This window comes from Marmota marmota, unplaced genomic scaffold (genome assembly GCF_001458135.2).
Source record: "Marmota marmota marmota unplaced genomic scaffold, marMar, whole genome shotgun sequence".
NCBI lineage: Eukaryota > Metazoa > Chordata > Mammalia > Rodentia > Sciuridae > Marmota > Marmota marmota.
In genome coordinates, this window is record NW_026000174.1 from 6,000,219 (window position 1) to 6,020,023 (window position 19,805).

Below are 19,805 nucleotides of genomic sequence, written 5' to 3' on the forward strand. Positions count from 1 at the left end.
TAGCAATAGCTTGGTGGCATAAAGATTGTGAAGATTTGGAATCATTTTCTGTGAGATATGACAAAGGAAGCTGTTTTAGTCAGCTTTTCTTCTGCTGGGATCAAAAGACCTGATAAGAACAATTTTAGAGGAGGAAAAGTTTATTTAAGGCTCACAGTTTCAGAGGTCTCAGTCCATATGCAGCAGGCTCCATTGCTCTGGGCCCAAGGTGAGGCAGATCATTATGATGGAAGAGTGTGGTGGAAGAAAGTGGCTTAGGACATGGCACCAGAAAGTAGAGAGCACCACTCACCATAGGCAAAATCTATACTCCAAAGGCTTGCTCCCAATGGCTTACCTCCTCTAGCCACATACTACCTGCCTATTGTTACCACCTAGTTAATCCATTCAAACAGACTAATACATTGATTAGGTTAAGGCTTTCAAACCTATTTGTTTTACCTCTAAACTTTTTTTGCGATGTCTCACACGTGAGATTTTGGAAGATACCACATATCCAAAACATAACAGAAGCTGACCAGGGATACTGTAAAATATTTCACAGGACACAGCTGAAGTGCTGCTTGGAGTGTGGAAACTACTCCTTTTTTTTGGCTTCTATGAGCATTCCAAGTGTATCTTCTGTCATAGAACATAATATGCCCCCCCCCCCCCGCCCTCAAAAAAAGAACATAGTCCAGTTGTTTTATCACTCTACTTCTACTAGACAATGAGTTTGAATTAAGGGGGCCTAACTTTCATTTTTGAGTTTCTATAACAAGCACAGTACCTGGTATATAGTAAGCATTCAATGAATATTTATTAAAAAATGATTGTGCATATAACTTCTAAAAATGTAAGTTTTTATTGATTTCTTCTTAGCTGCTGGGTTAACCACTTCTCTTTCATGCTCCCATAGCAACATCTGTGTGTGTAACACCCATTACAAATCTTGGATCAGAAAATACCAGATCTCAGCTGAACAGTTAAGATTTTATGTTTGATTTCCAAAGGCTTTATTTTCTGATTTTAACAAATACTTTTAAAAAGCAAATTTAACAATATTACTATCTGTAATCAACATAAGATAAAGTGCTCAATAATCTAAATAAACAGTATTCTGGATAAAATCCGGGGGGGGGGGGATATGGTTTTACACTTTAAAAGACCCAGTATAGTCCCTTTCTTATTTACTTCTGTCAGAGTGTTCAAAATGTAAAGAATGCTCCCCATGCCACTGGAGGGAAGTTTCCAAACAGATTTACCTTTACCTAAAAGTTGAAGAATTGAGTTCAGGTGACTTTTTATGAAAACAATTCAGGTGACCAAGTACTTTTAGTATCAGAAACTGAAGATGGAAGGCAATATTTGACTTCTGAAAAACAATCAAGTCCAAGAATTGACTCTTTGGAAATCCAGCCTGACTGTTTACAGTTATATTTAGGAGTTTTCTGTTTTGCAACTATTTCTGTAGACATATTCTTAAACTTTTTCTTGACTAAAAATACATCAGTTCTTTGCTTGACTTGCTTTAGTTTCTTTCTTGGTAATTCTCTTTGATCAGGAGAATTATGGGCAGTAAAGCACTTCTTTAGACCTATGACTTGGAATCCAAGCGTATCTTTTTTTGTGGTAGGAGGGACCCATTCCTCAATATCAGTTTCAAGACACTCAGAAATACTACAATTGCTGAACATCTCCGGGCTTCTGAATCTCTGGCTATGTGTTTTCATGTGTTTTGAGCAGCTTGGGTTGGCTGGCTGTTTGTCATTTTCAGGAGAAATCCTTATTTTTTTATGGTTAGCATCAAGATCTGAATAAAAGGCAGGCAATTTTTTGAAAGCTTCATTTATCCCATTAATTTTTTGGTGGAATCTTGCAATTGGAGTTGACTGTGAACATGGAACAAAGTCTTGGCTCTCTTCAAGGTCACATTCTGAATCTGACTGAAAATGAGGTGGAGGAGAGTATGTTCTTAGATACTTAGAGGTAGATAGGCTTTGCAAGGATGATTTTTGTGAAGTTTTGCTGGAACTGTCAGAAAGTGATCTAACTGAAAAATCAGGCTCTGCAAGATGATTTTCTGTCAAGGATGTTTCCCACTGTAACAAAATATCCTGTGGTTTTTTGATAATTTCTGTTGCAATGGCCACATCTTTAGCAATATCATCAAAGAGATCAGCAGAAGCATTGTAGCTATCTTCATGATCAGAATAGCTTTGTGTTAAGTTATTATCGATATGTCCAAAAGGCATTTCTTTCAATGTATTTGTACTTGGACTATTACAAAGAGTTTCTAAAGAATATGTTAGTTTCTTACAAATTGTAAAACTGTCACCTTGATTCTTTGGCGACCTATAAAATTGCTGGTTTCCTAATATGCAAACATCAGAAATATCATTGTACTTTCTAGAACATGGAGCTGTCAACTCTTCATTCATTTCTGAAAGTGACTTTTCTCCACTAAAATATTTGACACTGAGACAAAACTGGTCATTCTCTGAAGTACTGGGCCTAAGTGAAATTTCATCCTTATGTGGTAGAATCCTGATAGACTTTTTAACTGTTGTTTCTAAATCTTTTGAAGATGGAAACAGAGTTGAAAGATAAGGGTCTGGGAGAAAATATTCTGAAATATCCCTTCCATTATTGCCTATAGAGACAACCTCTGCTGTGTTATCTGATTTTGACTCCTTTTGAATAACAGGACTTAGATTTGCTTCACAGCTGGAAAAGAAGTTATCTTTGCTACAGTGTGTTTTGACTTTAGCTTGTGATGATCTTAAAACTATAGGTGGTGAATACAGAGCTTCAGCAGTTCTCTGGGGAGTCACACATAACCTGTTGTGGTCTGCAAGGAATTTACTGATGTCATTATCTACATCATTTTTCTTTTTCCTGGCATCTGTTTGGGATATAGCAATCTCAGTTTCAATAACTGCTAGAAATTTGTTCAGGCTTTCAGAGAATGGCAGATCATCCCAAATCATAGGGTCATAATCATGGGAATTGCTAGTTCTCTCCCCAGTTCTAAATGATAAAGATGGACAATATGCAGATATTTCTTGAAGGCTGGTGGTGGTATTTACATCATGATGTGGATAACATTTAATCTCACTTTGAGAATAACTATTGTTAATTTTCACTGGACTATGGAAGGATTCTGCATTATTTGACTCAAGTGGCTCTTGAATTTTCAAAGGAAATAAATTAAAGTCAGTAACTCTAATTTCATGATGATTGCTATGAATTGTACTCGGTTGATTAGCTTGTAAGCCAAGTTCCTCATCCAACTTTTCTGTTGTACTCTTTTTATCCATATATGAAATGAGGCTCCACGAACCCTGAACGGGATCACGGCAACTGCTAGAACCAGTAACATTTGCAAAGGAGATGCACTTTCTGTTTTGATGAAGAGAACTAATGGCCATTGTTTGTTCTGAAGCTGACAAATCATCATTATCTATTAGTGGTGAAACAATGGAAGTGAGTTCAAGTGATGGCTGCCAGAATCTTGAAAAATCATCTTGGCTGTGGAGCTCCGAAAAATAGGAAGTGCTTTCAGAGCCATTTATACTGCTGAGATCACTATTTGAATGATCTAAAGCAAGTAAGTGACTATTAGGTTCCTGGAAGGCACAGTGAAGTTTCCTGAAATTGGAAGTCTGCAAAAGCTGCTGAAAGTAGTCAATGACAGTAAAGCCTGCAACATGGGGGTTTGGTAGAAGAATCTGACAAGCTACTAGTGCTCTGACTTCTCTTTTGTGGCCATGGCAATGTGGTAAGAAGTTATTAGAACCTGAACCATTTCCATATTGTTTTTCAAAATTCTGTGAAAGAAGTAAATAAATTAAAATGAAAAGAAAATGTTGCTCCTTTGATCCAAAAAATAAACAGGAATTTAAAAGGTTAAAGCAGATACAACTATAACCCTTACCCCCTCTAATTTCACTTCCTTTAGTGTTCCAGGCAGAATGGCATATACAAAAGGAAATACACTTTGGAATAGAGAGACTTTTCTTCAAATCTTGGTTCCAGTATTTACTAAGTAGTGTTAGAGCTTTGAGCAATTTATTTAACCTCCCTGAGCCTTAGTTTTCTCATTTTTTTAAACAAGAATAAAAATGGAGAATTGCTGTTTAGCATGAGTTGCTTAATAAAGGTTAGCTGCCATTATATTTGGGAGAGAAAGAAAGAGGAAGAAAAGAGAAGAACCAAACCCAAGATTTTAACAAAGTAAAGCTCTGTATCACTTGGTTTCACTTTTCTCTGTTTTTTTTTTTTTCTCACTGTTCAGCTATGGACTGCTCTATTCCTTCTTTTAAAATTCTGATTCTCGTGTGGACAAAATTCTTTATTCCCTTCAGTGTACATAAGACAGTAAACTACTCCTTTAGAGTCAGTACATTCTTTTATTCCTTCTACAGGTTCTTTTATAACTACAGTTGTACCATATAACTTGAGCAAATTTTGGAGAGTGAAATAAATATAAAATATCTGAGTTTTAAAAATTCATAATAAATTCCTAGTTTTAAAGTTCAGAAAGCATTTGAACTGGGCTTTTCTGACATTTGAAAGAGGAAGTTGTGACATATGATGTTTAGACAGACCTTCTATATGCTATATTTACACAGTATAAAGTGCTTCTACAGGCCTTCAAATTTATATATAACTTCTAAAAACTATTTAGAAAATTCAAATCATTTCATTACAATGGGAATGCTAACAAAACTCTAAAAAGAAAACTAGTATCCATTACCGTCACTCCAAAAATAAAGCTTTGTCCGACAAAACAAGTTTCAACAGCTTTAGTTAATAGGTTCTGAGTTATATCACTGCCCAGTGTTTCCGGGATTTTATTAGGATCCTGAATATACCTAGAAAGAAAATAAAAAATGTGAAGAACTTGAAAATTCTAATTTGCAATAACATTAGTAGACATAATTAGTTTGAAAATGTGGCAGGAAACTTTTCAGTTACATACAGAAAAAGAAAGTAGCTTTATAAGCTAAGCATTTTATTCCCTCTAGTTTTCTCATAACATAGACAAAATAAAAACCCTACAAAACTCCAATGTATCCAGTGTGAATAAAACACATACTTGTCTAATCACCAGGCCCAGCAATTATACTAGGAAAAAATAGAGGCAACAGTGGGGGGGGGGCGGGGTAGCAGTCTTTCCTCTTCCCTAACAATTCTGGCTATCGTCCCTGTAGTGTCCCTTTTTCTAAATCAGTTTGCCCTCAACTACAAAACATGGAATAGCTTTCTTCTGTCAAGTGACTTGGGGGAGGGGAAGCAGAAGGTCAAATGTTCAATTGCTTACACAAATCTGCCATTTTCATGTTTTTTTTTTAGATTTATACAGATGAAATTATAAAGCAAATGAAAGAAATGACAAAATTTCAACTTCTGATACGGGACTATTCCCTTAAACAGTTTCTCTTGCCTCAGGGATCCTCAAACACCTGAATGTGAACCTCAGTCTGGATCATCTTTCAGTATGAAATGATTTTACTTTCTTATCTAAGTTTCTGTATCTTGGATTAGTTTTCTAACTTAATATTTTAATAATTATAGCTTAGTTACCCTGAATGAAAGAAGCTTGGTATAACATTAACATGATACATACTCATGAGATAAGTATTTTCCTTTTCTCACGTGATTATCATTTAAGGAAACTGAAGATCTGAGGTTAAAAGACTATCTTTTTTGGGTGTACTAGGAATTGAACTCAGGGATACTCAACCAGTGAGCCACATTCCAAGCCCTGTTTTGTATTTTATTTAGAGACAGGTCTCACTGAGTTGCTTAGTGCCTTGCTTTTGTTGAGGCTGGCTTTGAATTCGTGATCCTCCTGCCTCAGTCTCCCAAGCTGCTGGGATTACAGGTGTGCGCCACCACACCAGGCTATCTTTTTACTAAATGTATCTCACCTTAAAACACTTATCTTCAAATTTGCATACTAAAGGAGCAGTCAGAAAAAAGAATGCTTTAAATATTCTTACCTGTGTAAACCAGTGGCAGTCAGACCAAAAAATGTGTCTAAGCAGCTTCCAAATACAGTAATAGCAAATAATTTATTTGATTCTGCAACTTTCAAAGAGAGTTTATATCTGTAGCTGGCATTTTCAGCTTCACCAGTGGAGCCACATTTTGGACAACTAGATCTAAAGAGTAGGAAAAAAAGTATAGAAATTTTCATTAAATTTTTTTTATATTACAAAAACCAAGAAAAGTAAAAATTTAAATTATAGTTCTCATAGAAATACTCCTAGTAATTTACATTCTTCTTAAACTATTTATGATCAACTTGTTTTGAATTTCTCTGTTCCTAATAGCTAGCTTTGCTAATTCAAATTAAGTATCTCCAAACTGACAGAAATGCATGCCAAACATAGCAAAGTAATGAATAACTGTGTGTGCATGCATGAGAGAGGATGAGACTAACACGTACTCTTTAAATATTTATACCCAAAGTACTTAGCTAATTACATTCGTCTTAACATTATAAAAATTACTATCTTTAATCCATTGGAATATGTTGAGAATTGATCAGATTACAAAAATTATATATAAAAAAACCATGTGATTTAACTTGTTTTCAAGACAATGTGCAACTGTGGCCAAATACTTTTTAGTCAAAAAGTATACATAAAGTGTATTGCTGTCTGTTCTTGGGATATTATATTCCTGAAATCTGGAGTACCTTATTTGTAAAATCCAGGCCTGAGGAAAGATAAAATGAGATAAATTTAAAAAAAGAGTATAGTATAAATCTTGCCAAACTAATGTATTGGTCTGCCTTCCCACTGTGGTGCTTATTGTCACTTCTACTTAGCATTTCCCTCTTTTCTAGTTTAAGATAATATAATTCTGATTTCCATTTTTCATGTTCTTAATTTAGGAAAACTGATCCTTTAAAACATATTATGGTAATGGATAATACTACAACTTTGTTTTTTCTTCATGTTGCTAGTGATCTGTTTTAAAATAGACTGGCAAAGTGCAAAAAGAAAGTAATGTCAGCCACTAGAGGGAGTATAAAATCCTTATTTCTCAAAGTAACTTCCAAAAAGCTGTCACATAAGGTGTATTTTGGATATACTATCATAGATTGGTGTTAATTATTTTTTTTGTCATACCAAAGATAGATCTGTACTAATCAATTCATGTAATCATACTGAAATATTCTGGACTCTTGTGCTCTATGCTGGTCATAGAAAAAACAGACTCACTTGGGGGATAAAACCATTTCTCATTAATACCAACCTCTAGTGAAATGAACCGTTTCAAATATGCATTAAAATTTTTTAAAGGTTATGCATTAATAATGCATTAAGGTCTAATGTAAAATTCCTAGTAAATCTTTGAATAATTAACATAATGTTTTACACTACAATGCATAATACCTATATTTATTAATTAAAATACTTAACTGACAAAGATTGAATATATTCAAGGTATACAACATGATGATTTGAAATACATATGATTACCACAATCAAATGAACACATCCATCCTAATCCATACTGTACATTAAACCACAGAACTTGTTCATCTTATATCTTTTCGTTAATCTATTAAAAATAATAAACCCACTACATGGTTGGTTAGAACATATTTTCATAATACATAACTGTCTATTCCCAAATTTAAAAAAGTGAGAAGAGACAGGCAGTGTTTTACATTTTGCAAATCTCTTTAAAATCTGGCTTAATAAAAAGGTAGCTGGATTCACATGTTCCACTTCTCTGCTCTATCTCCTGTGATATCACAGGTCACCTGGCCTTTGGTAAATTCCACTGTACACATAGGAGAGTGAAAAAGGCAAATAATGCCTTAGAATTACTATGAAAATAGTTCTGAACTCGAAGAAACCTCTGAGCAGATCTATCTGAAATGACTACTGTAGTTTTAATCCTTTTTGTTTGGTCCAAACTAAAATACCAAGTTTCATTATTTTCCTAGTGTACTTATATTTAGCCCAGAAGTAGAATTTATGAGATCGGTAAATCTGTTTTCTTAGCTTTGAAATCCTCTGAAAATCTGATTAAAGCAATTGACTTTTTCTCTTAGAAAAAAAATTTACAGTCAATTACACAATATTTTACATATCTTGGACACTGAAGGATGCATCCACACCTACAATTTATTTACATTCCAGGTTAAGAACATCCAGACTATGCGATTATCACACAATGTCCCTTATAGATCCAGACTACACTAAATACTACAAAGTAATAAAAAAATTGTTTAAAAAAGTATCCCTAAAGTGTAAAGCACTGAGTTCCATCCTCAGTACCACGTTAAAAAAAAATATCCCTAAGGCTTCTTCTACACACTATATCCCCCCAAAGAAAACTATGATCTATGTGTGGAACTCAATTTGACTTGCTTAATTAAATAAATAATACTAACTTTTTTGGGTGGTTGGGGATGGTGATGAGGAGAATAGATATAGACTAAAGGGATTATGCATCCCCTTAAGCCAATAGGCAATTTGCATATTTGGGCTGGATGGATAGCTTATATTGATAAATCCCCTCCCCTTGCTCATAATTTTGGGATAGTACACAAACTCTATCAATTCCCCAACATATACAAAGACACCCCCCCACACACACATTCTGACTGAGCTATGCCTTTCCCAGCCCCAATAGTTTTTATATTTGTATGTCTATGTTTTTATATCAGGAAATCCTTTTCCAACAAAAATATAACTTGGAACCCTAATGAGAATGAAAATGAATGTCTTATTGAAACTAAGGTAAAGGTTCCAGAGCCCAACCTATTAGTACTCAATACTATCCACCATTGCTAGTTTAATCCCTGTCTCCTTCAAGAAGCACCTCCATAGAACTTCAGGTCTCTGAAGAATAGTTTTACAACCCATTTAATATTGGAAGTTTAAAATAGAAAAAAGAAAGTTAACTCCATAAAACACAAAACACCTATTATGGCTATCAGCACTAAGAATTTGAGGTCAAATAAAATCTTTGGGAAGCAGTCTCTTCTGTTTCTTATGTTGGCTGACTTCAAGTGAGAAAAAAAAGAAAAAAGAAAAAGCAGAAACAAAATTAGAGAAGAAAAAAAAGTAGCAGATATTATGGGAGTAGATTCTTTGGTTCTGTAATATTGCCAATGTAATATGTATAGAGAACAAGTAATTGTTCCATAATCATCTACATTTCCACAGGCAAGGACCAAATGCTGTGGTGTTTGTTGTAACTCAATGGTTCAGTCAGAGCTCTTTTCCCAGCTCTGGGAAAAAGAAGGGGAGGTATCATTCTGGAGAAAAATTCCACTGCTAATCTGGAGGTAATATGTTGATTATGAGTGAAGACAGCAGTCAGATAGTTTAGACTTAAATGTTTCTGACTAGCTGGATGTGTGGGCAGACTGCTTAACTTTTCTAAGTTTTAGTTGTTTCCTTTTAAACTGGCATTAACAATAGCATCTACTTCATAGTCTTTTGTATTAAAAAGTCTCCAAAGCTCCTAGCACAGTGCCTGGCACATAATAAACATTCATGTATGTTATATATTATCACCAGTCTAAAGAGGTAACAATGGCATTATTATTTAACCTACATTTTTGAAGATTATCATATTATCATATTTTATATAATTATTTATATTATATTATACATATATTACTAATTATGTATCAAATGTTCTAAGCATGTTATGTATATATCTTACTAGATCCTTGTAAGAACCGTATAAGACAGCTGTTAACTTTCCCCATTTTTGGGCTCAGATAATTTAAGTGACTTGCCCAAGGCCACGGCAGTTCAAGTGGCCAGGTTGGGATTTGAATCCAGGCAGTCTGGCTCCACAGAATCATGCTTTTAATCACCATGATATACTGCAATAGGTAATGTATACTTACAGTGGACTTTTTACAATAATGACTAATATTTTAGAGATCCTAATATGTCATGAAATATAATAGGAGATTGCTGTGCATTATCTCTATAAATAATTAGATCCACAGAAGTTAAATATTTTGACCAAAGTCATACAATTAGTAAGTGTCAGAGCCTATCTGCTCACTTGTGTTTTCTGAAGCTTGAAATTGTTCCATTATACCATGCTGCTTCTAATCCATCTCGATAAGACAAATAGCCCATGGCTTTTAGTTGTTTCAAATGATAGTTAGGAACCTGAAAATGACTGAACCTAAGATAATGTAGGCACTATTATGCTGCCATTTATTCATTTATTTAACAAACATTTGTTGAGCATTTTCTATGAACTAAGCCCCAGGCTGGATGCCAAGGATTTAATGAAGAATCACACAAACAGGGTCTTTCTCTAAGAGCTTACATATGAGAACTTGTGTGGTTAAATAAAGGAATAGTGGTAACTATGCAAGGACAACCTTAATCCTAAATGTGAGTTAGAACTGCTAATCCTTCTCCCCTTCCCCGTTTGATGTTAACTGGAGAAAAATACTAGTTAAGAATATTGCTGGCACAAAGATCAGTAAAGCAGAGGCAGGGGAACAGGGGAGATTAGAGGGCATTATGGTTTAGATATTAAGTGTCTATGGAGAGCAGTGACTTGAATCATGAGCTCTGACTGCCTCAGAATTGTGGCTGTGCTTTGCTCTGGGAACTTTCTGTGCAAAGACACAGGACCAGATTGCTCAGGAATGAGGGTAAAGCCCTGCCTGAGCAAGTTATGTGCAAAGGTATGAAACAATAATAGTGTCTGACTTTGAGCTCAGACACCAGCTGCTGGGAATAGAGAATTCTGAGCATAACAAGATAACCACAATATCTTGCAAGTGCTACAACTTTCAAGCCTGTCTGCTTTGCAGAAACTCTGGACAATTGGCTTCATGGGTATAGCAGGAAATAATAGGATGTTCCTAGCACTGCAATAGTAGAATAGCTACAAAAATGTTTCTAGTTCTGTAACTTTTTAGTGCACAAAGAATATTAACTTTCTTATTGTGAGACCCTATATAATAAATGTGCTGAGCTAGCTCTGGGTCACCGTTCTTCCATCAGAGATTATTGTCCCACCTGGTCCCAGCTTTCTCTCTATAAATATTTGTATCTTTCTTAATCCTCCATTGCCCCTTGCCAGTTTCTAGGGTTTGGCCGTGCAGGTCCCAGCAGGTGTCTCCCAAAAGCTCATGTATGAGATAATGTAAGAAGGTCTAGAAGTAAAATCATCAGGCCATGAGAGCCATAATCCAATCAGTGTGAATTGATTCTCAAATAGTGATTAATTTAGTGGTAACTGAAAGCAGGTAGGGTGTGGCTTGAGGAGGTGTGTCACTGGGGGCATGCCTTTGGGTTTATATTTTGTTGTGGTGAAGAGAACTCTTTCTTTGTGCTTCCTGGAATCATGCCTTGAGTTGCTTTTCTCTGTCATGGTGGTATGCCTCACTAAAGACCCCAAAGAATGGAGCCAGCCATCTTTGGACTAAGACCTCTATAACGATGAGCCCCCAAATAAACTTTTCCTCCTCTAATTTTTCTAGTCAGGTCTTTTGATCATAGCAGCAAAAAAATCTGACTAAAATGAGGCAGGGAGGTAAGGGCAAGTACTGAGGAATGAAGTGAAGCAAATCAGAGTCCACATATTTATAATCATATCAAAATTAATCTAATGTTGCTTATAGCTAATATGAACCAAGAAAAATTAATTAAAAAAAGAATGTTGTTGACACACTATTTGTACTTATATACTACTAAATACTTACTAGATATATTAATCTTTTCTCCAGTCAGAGAGAGTATTTTTGAAGAACTCCAAACCTAACTTTTCTTTTTTAAAGATGGACACAATATCTTTATTTATATATGTGGCACTGAGGATCAAACCCAGTGCCTCACATGTGCTAGGCAAGTGCTCTACCGCTGAGCTATAATCCCAGCCCCTCCAAACCTAACTTGTCAATTCTACTTTATAAAGATCAGAGGAGGATCTTAGATTCTCAGCTATACTTGGTCTGCAGTTGAATATGATAAAAACTTTTTGTGCCAAACACCATTCTAGTGCTAAATAATAAAAATCACTACAGGTTGAACATTCCTAATCTGTAAATCTGAAATCCAAAATTCTCCAAAAGCTGAAATTTTTGAGTACTGACATGGCATTCACAAAGTTCTGGATTTTGGAGCATTTTGGATTTCAGATTTTTGGATTAGGATACTCAACTAGTAAAGTCTATGTAAATATCCTCAAATCTAAGACACTCCAAAATCTGAAATACTTCAGGTTCCAAGCATTTCAGATAAAGGACACTTAACATGTATAACATAGTGTCTATTTTCAAGGTTTTTACATATATGTATTAAATAATTTAAGAGTCATACAAAAACAAACAAAAAAACCTCTTACTTAATACCCAGGGATATTCTAAGAAGTAGGCTTTTATACCAGGATTGTTACTTGCTTCCTGAGAAGTTATTTTTTTTCCCCCTGAGGTAGGTACTTAGTAAAGACTTCAAAGTGACTTGAAATTTCTCTCTAGAAAGTGGATTACTGGCCAGTTCTATTCTGGGATTTACAGCAGAACCAAACTCTGAGAATCCCTGAGAGAATCTAATGTCCTCATATGATGAATTTAGTTTTTATTTATCCTTGCACCATAGAAGAAGGTTTATATTGTGTACTGATATATTTCCTCTCTCGTGCTTAGAGGCTTTATTTTTACCTTTTGGAGACAAAGATTATCCGAGAGAAGCACATTTGACATGATGGATATATAAAACTCGAATTCTGAAGAGCAAGTACTGAGCCAAGAAGAAATTTTCTTCTTCTATTCATGTGTTCACACTGTGGCCTACAAAACAAAATAGCCACAGGGATGAAGATAGGTATTCCTTGGTTTCATTATTTTCTTAGGCACATGACAATCTCTTTAAGAATAAAGTAGTGTGTGTGGTATCGATATAAGGGAATGGAAGAAAAAAGGTCACACAAAAAATGCATTATTTTTAAAACCTGATTCCTTGACAGTGCAACAAATGATGGAATATGGCATCTTCCTTTCTTATGTCCTCCAAAATCCAGATCCAGATGGTCCAGATGGCATCCACCAGTGGGCTAAGGGAAATAAAATAGGGCAAATGTTTATCCTGAAAATGCTGCTTAAAATCTTGCTATTTAGAATGAAGCTTCAAATTCTTACAACAGTCAGATTGTCTAGCCCTTGCCCAACTCCCTGAGCTCACTTTGTATCATTCTCCTCCTTAATCACTGCATTTCAAGCCATGCTGACCTGCTTTCTGTTCCTCATATATACAAAATAATTTGACTTCTCAAGCTTTTGTGCTTATTGTTCTCTGTCTAGAATGTTCTTCCATAGGACTTAGCATAGCTAGCTCCTTTGCTTCAACTTTAATGTGATTCCCTCTGGAGCCCTACCTTATATCAAGTAGGCACTGCCCACTGCCTCCCTTAGTTTCCATCCTCCCTTTAAAAAAAAAAAATTTTTTTTAAGTTGTAGATGGATATAATATCTTTATTTTTATTTATTTATTTTTATGTGGTGCTGAGGATCGAACCCAGGGCCTCACTTGTATGAGGCAAGCACTCTACCACTGAGCTACAATCCCAGCCTGATATCATATTATCCTTCAAAGTACCAATCATGTTCTATAATTATTCTATATATGCATTTACTTACTTTTGTTCTACCTACCACTAATCTGAAAGTTAAAGACAGGTATCTAATCTCCCTAATGCCTTTTTTCTTGATTTTCTTCCTTAATATTTATGTGCTAGTAGATTATACAAAAAAAATAGTCTAAGTTGTGTTCCTTGCCTCTTGCCCCAATGGGATGTTTCCTATTTCTGTGCCTTTGTGTTTTTTACTCTTCTCTCTGCCTAAAATCTAAAAAGGTCTTTTTTTTTTTTTTTCACATTTAAAAATTTTATTCCAAATACTACGAATATCAAAACATTTCAAGAATAATATGCAAATTGAGAAACTTACTTTTGTAAAATGATTCATATTAAATATATACTATATCCCTTTAAAAGTAGGAAAGTAATCATTTTGCTATAATATTGTCACCTACTCATTTTCTGATTTTTTTTTTAATTTTTTATTGTTGGCTGTTCAAAACATTACATAGTTCTTGATATATCATATTTCACACTTTGATTCAAGTGGGTTATGAGCTCCCATTTTTACCCCATATACAGATTGCAGAATCACATCAGTTACACATCCATTGATTTACATATTGCCATACTAGTGTCTGTTGTGTTCTGCTGCCTTTCCTATCCTCTACTATCCCCCCTCCCCTCCCCTCCCCTCTTCTCTCTCTGCCCCCTCTACTGTCATTCATTTGTCCCCCTTGTATTATTTTTCCCTTTCCCCTCACTTCCTCTTGTATGTACTTTTGTATAACCCTGAGGGTCTCCTTCCATTTCCATGCAATTTCCCTTCTCTCTCCCTTTCCCTCCCACCTCTCATCCCTGTTTAATGTTAATCTTCTTCTCATGCTCTTCGTCCCTACTCTGTTCTTAGTTACTCTCCTTATATCAAAGAAGACATTTGGCATTTGTTTTTTAGGGATTGGCTAGCTTCACTTAGCATAATCTGCTCTAATGCCATCCATTTCCCTGTAAATTCTATGATTTTGTCATTTTTTAATGCAGAGTAATACTCCATTGTGTATAAATGCCACATTTTTTTTATCCATTCGTCTATTGAAGGGCATCTAGGTTGGTTCCACAGTCTTGCTATTGTGAATTGTGCTGCTATGAACATCGATGTAGCAGTGTCCCTGTAGCATGCTCTTTTTAGGTCTTTAGGGAATAGACCGAGAAGGGGAATAGCTGGGTCAAATGGTGGCTCCATTCCCAGCTTTCCAAGAAATCTCCATACTGCTTTCCAAATTGGCTGCACCAATTTGCAGTCCCACCAGCAATGTACAAGTGTACCCTTTTCCCCACATCCTCGCCAGCGCTTGTTGTTGTTTGACTTCATAATGGCTGCCAATCTAACTGGAGTGAGATGGTATCTTAGGGTGGTTTTGATTTGCATTTCTCTGACTGCTAGAGATGGTGAGCATTTTTTCATGTACTTGTTGATTGATTTTATGTCCTCCTCTGAGAAGTGTCTGTTCAGGTCCTTGGCCCATTTGTTGATTGGGTTGTTTGTTCTCTTATTGTCTAATTCTAAAAAGGTCTTTCATTTTCCTGTTTAATGCTACCTTTTGAGATTCTTCTCAGTGGTTTTCTTCTCCAGGAAGCTTTCCCGGATTAAGAGATCCTACTTTTTTTTTTTTTATATATATCACTCACTACATCACAGTAAATTGATCTGTTTCATATGTTCTTTTCCAGAACCATAAGGATCATCTTTTTAGATATCCAATACTAAGTTCAAAAATTGTCAATGAATTTTAGTTATTAACATTCTTTCAATTCTCAGCTTTCCTATTCCTCAGTGACATATATCATTTAAATATAAAATAAAAATTTTCCAAATTATAAAATTATTTTAAAAAATCCTATATACATATTAAATTATAAGAAATTATTAAAAGTCATACATATATTAGATACCCTATTTGTATGTGAAATATACACAATAGTTTTACATTATTGTACCTTAGTATTTATTTTAATTATTATTTAAATTTACTGTCACTTCTAATTTTTTTAAAAATTGTGGCCATATTGTGACCACAGAATATTTTCTTTAGGGCTTTACAACAGAATTTTATATTGTGCCACCCCTATGTGGATATTTACCAGACAATATTCTTATACAATTGCTATCAAATCCAAACTTCAGGAAATGGATTAAACTTATTAAGACACAGTGTTAAGGGCTGTGGATTTAAACAATTAGAAATAATAATCTCTGTCCTAAAAAGTTTACTATATAATTAGGCAGACGATTTGCCAATACATGCAAAACTTAAATAAACATGAAATTTTGGGATTAACTTCTTTTTTTTTAAGAGAGAGGAGAGAGAGAGAGAGAGAGAGAGAGAGAGAGAGAGAGAGAATTTTTTAAAATATTTATTTCTTTTAGTTATTGGCGGACACAACATCTTTGTTTGTATGTGGTGCTGAGGATCGAACCCGGGCCGCACGCATGCCAGGCGAGCGCGATACCGCTTGAGCCACATCCCAGCCCCCTTTGGGATTAACTTCTAAATTCATTATATAAGCACCAACTGTTACATTTTTTAAAAGAAAAGTTGGTTAAATTGTCTTTATTTAAGCATTTATTGTCCTCTAGTGGATGAAATAAGTATGTCCATAAAAACCCATAAATTATTGGCAAAATTTGACTAAAGTGAAAAAGGTCAATTCATTATTTTTACTATTTGTGTTTCATTTGGCAAACCACAGCAATGGCAAAGACTTCCCATTCATTGTATAGTGGACAGTAATACAATACTGTTTAAGGAGTTAACTGTTAGTTATTTTCTTATTTCCTTCATGTTATTTGTCACTTAATTTCTGTCTTTACTGTCTGACTTGCAGTATGGTGAACGCATATTTGATAGATAACTGAACGAAGTGACAGGAATGAAAGTATTAAAGTTAAGAAAACATTATGATAGACTTGGGAACAATTTCATATGTGGTATATCCTATAATTTATCTTTTTTCTCAATTTTATTGGGAAGAATGATATAGTAGTACATTTCTCTCAGCTCCATCACAGTCAGCAAACCATTTTCCAATTTAGTAAGCTCAATATATTTACTTATCAGTTATTTGTTGTGCAGCTGGTAAATGCCAACTGTTGATAGCATTAGTGAGGGACAAACAGACAGCTTTCCTAGTTACTAGTTAGTTATAGTCCAGGACAAGAGACAAACAGCTTTACAGTGTGCACAGTGCTTTTATCTCATTATTTGATCTAATCAGAGAATTTAAGTAGCTAATTAAAGATCAGGATGCAGGTGGAATCAGGTCTGGAACTCACATCTCTAACAATTAATGCAGCAGTCTTTCTAGTTCACTGTACTGTGTGCTCAAGCATCACACTTAACTATTTGTTTTAAGGCTGCCCCAAAGATAAAGTTATTCCTTTAGAAAACTAGTTCCCAGATCTAATGACACAAAGACTAATTTTTCTTCCCTTCATCTCTCCCCAAATAGCTGGAAAGGGGTGTGGCTTAGTGTAGATCATTTGCCTAGAGTGCCTGATGCCCTAGGTTTGATCCCTAGTACTAAAAAACAAAACAAACCAAAAAACATAATAAATCAGAAACTGTTCATGCTTTTCAAGAAAACCTTTGTCACCTTCTTCCTCTCAGATTTCCCCTTTTACAAGTCAAGATGCCTCATTATGGGAAGGGTGGCTACTTAGAATATTTTTCTTAACACTATCTAATGATCTTTTTCAAGGGCATATACTATGTTTTAATTTTTAAAAGAAGTCATAACAATTCTCTAAGAAATATTTTATGGACAATAACATGAAGATTCTAGAAAGGGAAGACAGGAGATCAACAATAAAATACACAAAAAGTAAAGAAACAAAACCTCCAGTGAAAGGTAAAATATTTTTTAAAACACTAACCAGGAAAATCTTAAGAAGTACAACATAGTGTGTCCATTCATTCCACCATTTATAACATTTATAACAGACATTTATAACAGGGATGGAGAGGGGACAGAGTTGGAGACAGAAAACACAAGCTCTTTTGTTCAAGGAATTTAAAATCTATTTGCTCAATGGATAACTATCAATGAAATGATACAAAGGTAAAAACAATACATGCAAGTTTCAGAGTTCCATACTGCAACTGCTTACCTGAGAGCCAACTGTGTTTGGATATCTCACAGACATCTCAAAGTTTAATAGGTAACAACTGAATTTTTAATTTTCTTCTCAAACCTTTTTCCATGAAATTTTCTCAATCTCAGTAAATGGTAGTACTTTCTAACAAGCCAGTAAGGCCAGATAGCTAGGAGTAATCTTTCATTCTTTTCCTCATGTGCCAAATCAAACCATCAGTAGTCTTAGAATCTATTTCCATATTAGAAATCATCATTCACTTCCACCATGTATTCTGCCACCACCTTAATCCAAACCACCATCATCTCCTGCTTATGCTGCTGCATTAGTCATCTAACTGCATTATCTGCTTTCTACCCAATCTTCCAGACTCACCTTATTCAAGAGTCCTTCCTGAATAAGTTCCAGCAACACAGATCTTTTCTTAGGTTCCTGAACACAAAAATATCAAGTTTTTTTTTTTTTTTTTGCTGCAGGGCTGTTGTGTATCTTATTCATTTCATTTTTAATCTTCCTCTCTTTCAAGGCTAGATAATTCTCATCTTTAAGGTCTCCACTGAAATATCAACTCCTTAGAAAGGACTTCCCAGACCATTTAAAAACCCATAGTTCCCCTGTTGTTTCCTTTCTTAAGTCCATGGATAAAAGGTATATTTCATTGGGAAGGAATCCATCCTTTTCACCATTGTAACCCAATATCTAGCAGTTCTTGGCACAGAGGGAGATAGATAAAACTATCTTCAGCATGAGAAAATAATGACTGGGCACTCTGTGATCCAGTTTTGCAGAGTTAGGAAAGCCTGCCTGCCTTAAAAAAAAAAAAGTCCTTGCAAACTGAGAAATAAGGAATGAGTAAGAACATGCCAGTTGGGGATGGGTTTAGGTTTGGAAATAAGGGGGAGGGCTGTGCCTCTGATGAACATATGACACTCTAGGATTAGGGAGTAGCTCAATGATAGCACTTGCCTAGGCTGGATGAAGCCCTGGGCTTGATATCCAACAATAGTGAAAATAAATAAATAAAAGCATTTTGTATGGCTGATGCCTAGGGCCAGAGTTGGAAAATCACTGGGGCTGGAGAGGGAGGCAACGATAAGACAAGAAGGGGCTTGTAATCTATGTTAAGGAACACAAAAACATCAAAGAGTTTGATACTTAAGGAGTTTGGATTTAAAACTGCAGGCAAATAGGAGCGGCAGAAAGGTTTTAAATGGTCAAACTTGCAGCTCTCCTGCTCCTGGCTTTCCTGGCACCCGGGATCTCTGTAGCCCTCTGGCGGGTATTAAGGTCTGGCAATGTGGAGACTGGATTAAAAGGTACCAAGACTGAACGCAAAAGAAATACTTGGGAGGTTATTGTTATAACTACATAGCATAAGGGGTCGACCCAAATACCAGTGAATGTGGAGAAAAGAACAGAGCTTTGAGATATTCATGAAGCTGTTATTATTGGCTGGAAGTGAGAGATAGGGAAGAAATCTAGAAAACTTTTAAAAAGTCGAGACTTTGTCTCGGTTATCTCCAGTTTGAGCTCACCCTGTGTCTAGTTCGACAGCCCAGTGTTCGCAACAAACGTTCACATAGTGATCCCAGCGGCACGGTCTAAAGTCACTGACTCTTTTACTCTTGTACTGTCAAAGCTTCCCTTTACAGACAGGACTCCTGAAAAACAAACAACATAAAATGCAAGCCTCCTGGTCTCATCGACAATGACTTTAAGAGTCTCGGGAGACCTTGGAGTGCTTCCCCAAGAACCTCTTTCTCCAGCTCCTCACCTAATTCAAGACTGGGAGACAGCCAGGGCGACGCCGAAAGGCCGCAGTCCAGATAGACCCAGCAACTCGCCAAACACCTTCTACTCGAATCTCCCGCGTCCTCTTCCGCCGGAAGTGACGTTTGATCAGTGGTTCCTCAGAGCCAATCAGAAAAGGCTGCGCCGAGGGTCACGATTAACCGCGAAATCCTGGGGGCATTTGGGAGCGACCATTTTTTGTCAAACTGGGGTAGAGATAAGGTTTGAAGGATGCTCTACCCCGACTGGTGAAGTAGTAGTACAGCCTGCAAAATTAGCTTCCGGGGAG

At 35.7% G+C, this 19,805-nt stretch overlaps 1 protein-coding gene across 3 annotated transcripts; it reads right to left on the minus strand.

Moving 5' to 3' along the window:
- Nucleotides 1-775: 775 nt before the first annotated feature.
- On the minus strand, nucleotides 776-19,786 carry Ddias (DNA damage induced apoptosis suppressor). 3 transcript variants are annotated; one of them, XM_015477361.2, is made up of 8 exons: nucleotides 19,500-19,786; nucleotides 19,261-19,386; nucleotides 18,101-18,157; nucleotides 12,949-13,050; nucleotides 12,659-12,787; nucleotides 5,988-6,149; nucleotides 4,739-4,856; nucleotides 776-3,809 (listed from the first exon to the last, which is right to left on the minus strand). In XM_015477361.2, the coding sequence occupies exons 5-8, from the start codon at nucleotides 12,769-12,771 to the stop codon at nucleotides 1,284-1,286; spliced, it is 2,919 nt and encodes a 972-aa protein (XP_015332847.1). In that variant the 5' UTR covers nucleotides 12,772-12,787; nucleotides 12,949-13,050; nucleotides 18,101-18,157; nucleotides 19,261-19,386; nucleotides 19,500-19,786; the 3' UTR covers nucleotides 776-1,283. The 3 variants fall into 3 exon arrangements, with proteins under 3 accessions (XP_015332847.1, XP_048643949.1, XP_048643950.1); XM_048787992.1 differs by lacking the exon at nucleotides 18,101-18,157; XM_048787993.1 differs by lacking the exons at nucleotides 18,101-18,157; nucleotides 19,261-19,386.
- Between the last annotated feature and the right edge of the window lie 19 nt (nucleotides 19,787-19,805).

Coding starts and splice junctions, on each gene's coding strand:
- Ddias (XM_048787993.1), bottom strand. CDS start 12,771: ATGAATAGAAGAAGAAAATTTCTTCTTGGCTCAGTACTTGCTCTTCAG. Junction 6,150..12,658: donor ATAATCTTTGTCTCCAAAAG/GTAAAAATAAAG, acceptor CCTACTCTTTAG/ATCTAGTTGTCCAAAATGTG. Junction 4,857..5,987: donor ACTGCCACTGGTTTACACAG/GTAAGAATATTT, acceptor TTTTCTTTCTAG/GTATATTCAGGATCCTAATA.